The 9,255-nt window shown below is 43.1% G+C and overlaps 1 protein-coding gene across 1 annotated transcript; it reads left to right on the top strand.

Moving 5' to 3' along the window:
* Positions 1-3,770: 3,770 nt before the first annotated feature.
* LOC126083670 (granzyme-like protein 2) lies at positions 3,771-7,161 on the top strand. The gene is made up of 6 exons (XM_049897521.1): positions 3,771-3,813; positions 4,060-4,167; positions 5,384-5,531; positions 5,946-6,081; positions 6,316-6,570; positions 7,021-7,161. Exons 1-6 carry the CDS (start codon positions 3,771-3,773, stop codon positions 7,159-7,161), a joined length of 831 nt encoding a protein of 276 aa, XP_049753478.1.
* Positions 7,162-9,255: the final 2,094 nt, after the last annotated feature.

Below are 9,255 nucleotides of genomic sequence, written 5' to 3'. Positions count from 1 at the left end.
TTCCCCTGACTCATGTGGCTGAAGGGGCTGATGAACCCAGAATGCACAGGTCAGATGGAAGGGTGCTGGTTTACAGAGCTGCAGAAGACAGCGAATCCAAGCATCGGCAGATCAAAGAGGCTCAAGTCCCAAGAACTGAAGGTGAGATGATGATGAGACAGAAAAGGAATCCAGAGCAAGCAAACGAGCTTTGCCAAAATGTCCATATATATACTGGGTGCCAGCAACACCACCAGGCAAACTCCCCTTACAACCGATTGTCTGATAACGTCAGATCCCACCATGAAGGTAATCATATTACATGGCAAAATGGAGGATAATGACATAACAGTGAGAATTATGGCCTAGCCAACTTTACAGATAACATTACCTGTCAACCACCAAAAGAGTTTTTGAGGATCAGTCAATGCTAAGCCTGGTGACGGACCATGAAGATACAATGTTAAGCACGAGTATCACCTAATGATCTGGCATAGAGGTGACCTTAGTCTGTGTTCCGCTGTTTCCTGTGCTCAGCTCTGTAGTCCTCTGTGAATAAGCTTTGGATGGAATTCACTTACATTGCAAAATTACCCCAATTTAACATAAACCCTGCTATGTATATAAACCTTACTTGCATCATTTCACATGACTTTGAAAAACAGATGATTGGACTCTTGTTTAGTTTCCTGTTGGATGCATGGACATTGCACTTGGGGAGCTTTAGGATTACCTTTAGACAGAACGTAGTAATGATGCTAGTAAATACTGGAAAAGTAAAGTTAAATTGTCATACATGGTAAAAAGAGAGTCAGAAGAAAACCCAATGGACCAACACCCAGGGTAGCTTTAATTGCTATTTATAGTATAGTTGATTGGAGAAATCTTTTTAAAATGTATAAAGCTCTATCAGACAAAGAGCAGATGCAGCTCCTAATGGGTTGGAAACAGAACAGTGATTTCTGACCTCATTAAGCCAAGACAACATGACATAACAGAATAGCCTTACAGTTCTAGTAGCCCAACAAAGTGAAGTCTGTGCTATAGCAAATACCTCTTGTTGCATTTGGGTAAGCAACACAGGAGAAGTAGAACAGGACATACACAGAATTACGCAGTAAGCTACCTAGTTACACACTATAACATGCTTACTAACACCAGATTTATTTGGTTGGTTACCTTCAGGAAAAAGTACATGGGCTAGATCAGTACTGCAAGGAATGCTAATATTCTTAGTCTGCATCCTGATAGTATTAGGCATAATAAAACTTATTTCCTACTCTCTTACACACTTGAAAGGCAAAAGAAGGCCTCGGGCTAAAACGTTGATGTGCTTTGAGTCTGCTCATGCAACCAATGCAATTGACAAGAGAGTTGCTCTTAAAATCAGCACCATGAGATTAAGGACCTGTCAAGGTCACCATCTAGGAGCTGGACTAATTTCAGGTATTGATCACCCATTGATGTATTATCTTTAACCTCCAATCAAAAGGAGTGAATGTTTTAGGAGATAATATTGGAGCCATTGCTCCCTGTCCTTAAGTAAAAAGAATGTAACCCAGCTGGAGCTGGACTCACAGGGACTCACAAGGACACGTCAACTGAGCCCTCAGGTATAAAGTCAATAGCTAGGACAATCTTGCAAAACATTTGAGGGACCTTTCACGTAGACAAATCATAAACAGAAAAAGGACCTGTATAGTTTCCACTCTTCTCTTTTTTGTTAACATTTTGTGCACAATAAGATTAGTTGGACCAGTGAAGACCCTCCTGACTGCTGTTACTGAAACCTGTACCAATGATTATTAAGAACGACAGATCAAAATGTAGAATCACATTGATTTGTCCATTTTTAGCCAGTCAGTAAAAAGGCAAAGCTTTCAATGGTTTTGCCTATTTGTGATGGTAATATACACTGATGATTCTGTAATGATCCTCTAACTCAGGGAGACATGCCTCTAGTCACATGTTTCTCCATTTTCACACTTTCGCTTATTCTGTAATATTCCTTGGATTCGGGCAAATATCAGATCTGGCCGCATGCTTCTCCATTTCCCACTTTTGCCTCTTTGAACGTAGGCTGAATAAAATCTTTCTTTTTCCTTCAAAAAAAAAAAAGAAAGAAAGAGAGAGGATTGCAGCTGAGAGAATATTGTTGACCAAGTATAACCTGCTTTCCAATTACCAAACCCTTTAGAAGGAAAGTAGCCATGGTGATGCAGTAGTTAAGAGCTTGGCTGATAACCAAAGGGTCAACAGCTCAACTCTACCAGTCACTCCTTCAGAACTCTACAGGGCAGTTTTACTCTGTCCTATAGGGTCACTATGAGTCAGAATCAAGTCGACGGCAACAAGGTTGGTGTACTTGGGATTTTTGATGGAGAGAAAAGGGAAGGAATCAAGATATGTCCATCTAGGATTTTCTGACACCTGACAAGAGAGAATGGCCAATGTAAAAACAATCGACTCATCAAATCTCCCTTCTCAGATATGAATGCTGCCTCCCTGGGCTTCAAGCCTTATGTAATAATGTATAAGGTAGTAGAATTTGAATTGCCCGAGTTTATCCTTTAATCCTACTGTTAGTTTAACTCAGCATCATACTTTGCAACCTATACCTGGAACCAGAAAAGGAAATTCACACCTGAGGCCACCTAGAAGTCTTAATTTATTTTTTTTTATTTATCATGCATGCCATCTTTTCTGTGTAAGTCTTCACTCTTACAAGTCAAACACACCTAGATTGTCTATTTTCTTAAAGGTAGTTGTATGTCTAGTCACATCTTACCAACCTCTCCTCAGAAAATTGTACTCAGAGTCCAAGAATGGAATCTTATTCTCTAGGTTCTCTTGGTTTTCCTCTACCTACTTCTCTCTACCTACTTCTATAAGGTCACTATGAGTCAGAATCGACTCAACGGCAGCAGGTTTGTTTTTTTTTTTTTAATTCTGAAGTAAAGAAGGAAATTAGACCTGTGAGAAAAGGTCCACTACTCCAATCCAGTGAGTGATTTCATATAGGATGAGTTCTAGGGATATAATTTCTGCAGGGAAATGTACCAATATTATCACTGTATCAACCACTCTGGACAGGTGTGTGAGTTTTGGCTAAAGAGTAGAAGTTCTTGGAGAATTCTCAGAGTAAGAGAGTGAATCTTAATTAAGCCTATTTTGTCTTTCAGTGAAAACAATAAAAGCAACCTTCGGCAGTTGAAGGGAGGCAGAAGGTGCAGAACCTTTGCCTAAATGACAATCATCACTGAAGGGACACATTACCCAGACCAAATGGAAAGAGAGTGATCCAGAAAATTCAGGAGAAATGAAAAGTCTGTTTCTCACCATTGTATATCTACCTCCAGACTTGCATGTTTTGAACTTTTTTTAATATACCAAGCATCAGAGCAATACTGGCTTTATTGAGGTGGTCAGAGACCAAGTGGTAAATTCATACCAGTTGGTCCATCAAATCTGTGCTCTCACAGTTGTTATACTGACACCTCTTTGCTTTCCTACTGCTGTCATCAACATCCCATCTCCACTTCATCCCCAATCTCTATCTTTATCCGCAACCCCAATATCCTGCAGTTGCCTGAAACCACCAACAGCTGTTGGCTGATTACAATATTAACTAGTTTGTTTCTAGTAAGATCAGAGCTAGGCACTTTTTCATTTATAAGTATAAAGGTCTTGGGCTCTCAAAGAGTGCCACACTAAAAAGAGAAGAACTGGGCTGAGAGATGCTATAAAAGAAGTAGGCAACTGCTAACCCTAAATGAAGGCAATATGGCATCATGCTCATGCTCTTTGGAGACCCAAAGCTGAACGCAGGGGAAGGTAAAGCCATTTCTGACTAAACAAACTCCTCCAAAGCACGATTTCACCATTCTCCATGTTATGATTTTCTCCAGGTTTCTGTGGTTGCAAGACTCAAACTGCTAAAGAATGTGATTTTCTAACACCAAAAACATTCCTGTGGGAGGAAAGTGGGACAAACTGAAAGTTCATAGCTTGAGAATCAATAGTTTTTCAAATAAAGAGGAGGTCACTGAGCCTGCCCCTCCTTTCTCACATTGTGGCTAGAAAGCCTAGAAATTGGAACCATTGCTGCTCCGAAGCAGAGTATCCTTTCCATGATGCTGCTGCTCCTGATCCTGTTGGCCTTTCCTCTGCCCTCCAGGACCTTCATAGGTAAGTGACCATCCCCATCTTAGAGGCCTGTCTTACTCTACCTCTAATATTTCCACAGAGGTCCAGTCAGGCCAATCCTGAACCCAGATCTACCTAAAGAATTTGCTGATCCGCATTTCCATGACTGCATAAACAATGTACTGAAGTGACAGGGAAATTAATACTCCCTTGTTGGGACCAGGTGGGTCATCTCTATTTCATGACACGCACCTCTGTTATCTCAAAATGATTTATTATTATGATGGTCAAAATTCTGTTAGAGATGAGAAAACTGAAAATAAATATAAGTAATTTCATTTTGCTAAAACTAAGAATGGACAGCTCAATGTCAGAAGCTACTGTGCAGATCAAGAGGGGAAGAATTATTTCATATTTCAGTTTCTAGATTCACCTTCACCTTTTTCCTATTCTTCCGGACATATCGGCTCTACCAAGTCTGATACCCAGAACCTGACTGAGACATTGAACTGTTGGCCTGATCACTCTTCCTGGGTTCTTAATGACGACAGTCATCCTACACAGCCTATTTCCCCATCTCTGGTTTGATTTCCAGTGCTATATTCTTATCTCCCTTTCTTTTGAGGGTTCAACATCATATGAGGTACTTCTGTGATGAGATTTGGAAATGCATTAGGATCTTGCCTCTTCAGCCTTAAACCAAAGAAATCTAGAGACTGTTCATTCATGTAACAATTGAAATTTATGGTTTTGACTGTATATCAGACTCAGGATGGGAGAGACATACAAGATTATTTTGGTTCATGAGCATATCATGTTTGGGTACTTAGAATTCAGTCAGTGATGGAAGTTACTAGGACACCAGAGTCTGAGAGGATTGGGAACAAAGAGGCAATTGGGGCACATCAAAAGGGATATTTTTCAAGTCATGTGGAATGTTCATTCTGAAGCCTTAACATTCCCAATTAAAATGTGTCCGAATTGTATTTAACCCCCCCAAAAAGGCTTAGGACACTCATTTCCAGCAAAAGAAAATGAGTCTAGAGAAGAAACATACCATACGCTACAAACCAGCCACGCTCCCACTGGAGCCGGGATGCTCATCTAAGTCTTCAGGGTTGTGTAGAGGACTCTCTTCACACTAAGTCAAGCCAGGATTCCATTCTATTCTCTGAACATCCCAGTTAATGATCATAGGCAGTGTGCACATCTGGGTTCTGTGATTTCAGAGATCCAGGAAAGATTATTTTTTAAGCAGTGATCGAATGGGGCACTGAAGCCAGACCACACTCAAGACCCTACATGGCATTTATAAGGTTCGTTACTGACAACCATTTATGGGCACGTTGTGGAGGGTTCCTGGTGCGAGAAGACTTTGTGATGACAGCAGCTCACTGTCATGGAAGGTGAGGAAAATCATCTGGGTTCTTGTTCCTTGGGAATTCCTAACGTTATACCACAGCCATAATTAAGGATGGTCTCTGAGCACACAGAGCCAGTGAGCTTGTAAGAGAAGCCTTAAGTTCGCCTTCAGTCTGGGGAAAGGGAATTAAGGATAGGAGTTCAGAAATTGTCAGCAGGAAGCTGGGTGGCAAGTGAAGCTGCAGAAGAAACAGCCCTGGGTCACTGTTGTAGAGTAAAAAGGGGGTCACTGTCCTCATTTAAATGAAGTGTACGAGACACTAATGAGACAGGTCTTTTGCCCCTTTCTCCTCCCCATGACCCAGCTACAGGACTACCTTGGACTGGATCTTCAATATCTTTATCTGATGCTGAGATAAACTTACTTTGACTTACTATTTGCAGTACTTTCCTTGTAGAAATATGCGTGTCATTCTGGGAGCTCAAAATATCAAGAAAAAAGAAGCGACCAGGCAGGACATCCTTGTGCTTCAAGCCTTTCCTCACCCAGAGTATAGCTACATTTCAAGTTTCAATGACCTCATGTTACTGAAGGTACCATGTTGAATCTATTTAGGTGCATGTCACCCAGATTACTGGGGAGCATGAGCTCATTCAGAACCTCAACTTGTTCTTCTTTTCCATCCCCAATGTTCTTCTGGTCCTAGGGCCAAAGAAAAGAACTGGGAGACTCTGTAGGCAGGGGTAGATCAAGAAATCTGCTCCCTGAATTTCAGTCCTGCTAGAAGGGCAGGGTTTGAACTGTTATCTCTTATCTTCTCTTCCCAGTTGAAACAGAAGGCTCACCTGAACTCAGCTGTGAAGACCATTACCCTACCACAGAGTCAGGACTGGGTGATGCCAAACCAGATGTGCAGTGTGGCAGGCTGGGGAATTTTAGTTAATGGTAATTCTTCAGACACACTCCAGGAAGTAGATCTGCAAGTACAGAACAAAGAGACATGTCAGAGAATCTACAAATATTATAATGACTCCATCCATCTATGTGTGGGTAATCCTCAGCACCCGAAGAGAGCAGGAAGGGTAAGAATTTAAGCATTTTTTCTGACTTCACCAGGAACAGAGTGATTCCCGAATCCCACGGTCAGGCCTTCATTGACCTTAGAAGGCCTAGTTAGTACAGGGTTCACCATGGGTGGGAGCATCCTGTTGGCAATCCTTGTGTCTCAGGCATGTCCCTCCACTTTCTTTCTTGTTTTTTCCTCACGGGATTACAAAAGAAAGCCTGGGAACAGTTTGAGCTGGAAAGTGCTCTCAGCCAAGAAAGAAGCTCATGGTGCTGGTGGATCCCTAACAAGTACCCAACCCACCACTCTCTCACCAAGAGCCAAAGGGAATGCTAATCCCTGAGCTCCTTCCTCCTCTAAACACACAGGCCCTGAGCAAGAGGACCTGGGAACCATGGAGCAAAAACAGCCGGAGAACGGAAGCCAGAGAGGACTCTGCTGACACTCTTCCCTTCTATGTCCACAGGGCGACTCTGGGGGACCCTTGGTCTGTAACAATGTGGCCCAGGGCATTGTCTGCCTTGGATATAAGATGAAAGTTCCTACGATGTACACAAGAATCTCCAGCTTTCTTCCCTGGATACATAAAATAATGAACACATCCTAGGATTATGTTGCCGATTCCTCACCAGTGTGGAGGGAGAATGTCAGGCTGTTAATAAAGACCATCTCCCAGTGGCGAGGAACTACTGTGTCTTTCTTCATTGACCATTCATTTGTCTCTTGCTGTACCCCAGGCAAGCACTAATTGCACTGCCTCCACCCCATTCTCTGCTCCCCATGATAATCCATCCACAAACTCCCCATGCAAGCTACCTCTCACACCTGTGGATTGCATTGTGCCTGTTCTATCTGCGCCTCTAAAGTCAGCTCCCCCGTCTCTGACCCTATCAAGTGGTGGGGTGTCTCCCTGACACCATCAGTGGAGCTTCTCGCATGAGACTTTCAATTTTGGCCTTTCTTCCTTTCTTAAACCACCCCAGCACAAAGGAAATGAGGACAGGGAGTAAAACAACTAAACCTGCAAATGACACAATACGATCCTGGAATGGTGCCCACCAAGACCACCTTCTCTGTGAGGCTATACCTTCATTTCTTTCTGTCCATGGCTCAGCATGGCCTCTCCTATGTGATGCTGTCCCATTTGGTCACTGCCCGGGCAATACTCATGCTTTGAAATAGTAGGCAAAAGGAAGCCTGACTGTGCCTAACTGAGCATAACTTGTGGTAAGGTAATGTGACAAACAAGTCTGGTCCACACACTTTAGACACACCTCCCACCTGAGCAGGCCCCACTTCGCTTCTCTCATCCAGCCCAGCATACCCCCCCAATCCTATGTGGGCTCATACTCAACTAGCCCCCTCTCAATACAACCTACATACTTGAGATAATGGTCTCTGTGGTAAGGTTGGAATTCACTCCTCCAACCCTTAAAAGCATATTCATTAACCACCTGAATGACAGGCCTTGTGATACAGCAGTGAAACCATAAACATGTTTCTCCCCCCAGCAACTCTAGACCTGCTCTTTTTCTCTGGATCCCTCAGTCCTTCTTAGCTCACTATGTCCCCTTTCTGTCCTCTGGTAGATGTCCACATTGTACATGATGTGGGCTCATTATCCCTGAGGGCTTTCCCTCTAGGGTGCAGAGAGAGAAAATTTCTGGTGCAAAGAGGTCAAGCTTCACTCTTTCCCCAACATGGCCTTTCCAGCATGACACGGAGGACAGCGGGGGGGGGGGGACAATGATGGGTGGGATGCAAAAATACTTCGTGCAAAAAATGGCTGCTCTGAACTAGAGTCTGAAGGGCACAATCCCACAACAGCTGTGGGCAGCCACAGAGCTGTATCTCCTGATAAAGGCCTGCATCTTAGGGGTGCCCTGTGCCCCCAGCCAACCAAGGCCAGAGGTGCTCTTGGAGGGCCCATCAAAAAGCAGAGCTGGGCAAGACAGAGCAGTAAACATAGGATAAGACTGAGGGTATCTGTCTTCTTCCCGGACGAAAGCAGGAAAGAACTAAACTTGAAATCAGAGGAATACATGGAAGTCACTGGACTAGAATGCAAACTGCCTTGGGACAGCCCAATCTCAACAGACATTGAAGTTATGACCAACTCTAGCTGGACCAAACAGCATGGGTGCCAAGATGTATAATAGCCTGAAGATCTAGGCATCTAGGACATCCATCCTCCCTCACCCCTTACCACAGCAACACCAGGTTTTTAAATTTTTAGGAATTAGGTTTCTGCTCTCCAAAGATCCCCATCTACTTGGCGTTTATAAGACTGGTTTGGTAGATCAGCTCTCAATACCTTTGTTACCTGTTCCACTCCTCCCTTCACAGGACAGTGTTCTTCCAAACCTTTCTTAAGGCACTCTTATAAGAAGAACTAATCCATAAATTGTTTTGGAAGTCACTACCATTTTTTTTCTTCTTTCAACTAGACGCTAACTTTCTTAACCAACATATTCCAAAGCAAAGACTTCCACATGTAAACATACACACACTTACACACAGACACACGCACACATATTTAAAGAATCTGGTCCCATATTTGTTAAGTACTTGGCTGCTATCCAGTAGGTCAGCTGATGGAACCCATCAGAGGCTACTGTGGCGAACAGACCTGTGCTCTGCTCTCATAAAGATTACAGCCTAGAAAATTCTGTGCACCAGTTATGTTCTTTCCTGTAGGGTC

This window comes from Elephas maximus, chromosome 10 (assembly GCF_024166365.1).
Source record: "Elephas maximus indicus isolate mEleMax1 chromosome 10, mEleMax1 primary haplotype, whole genome shotgun sequence".
In the NCBI taxonomy this organism is placed as follows: Eukaryota; Metazoa; Chordata; class Mammalia; order Proboscidea; family Elephantidae; genus Elephas; species Elephas maximus.
Note: the sequence above shows the minus strand (reverse complement) of the source record. Positions and strands in the feature narration are given on the sequence as shown.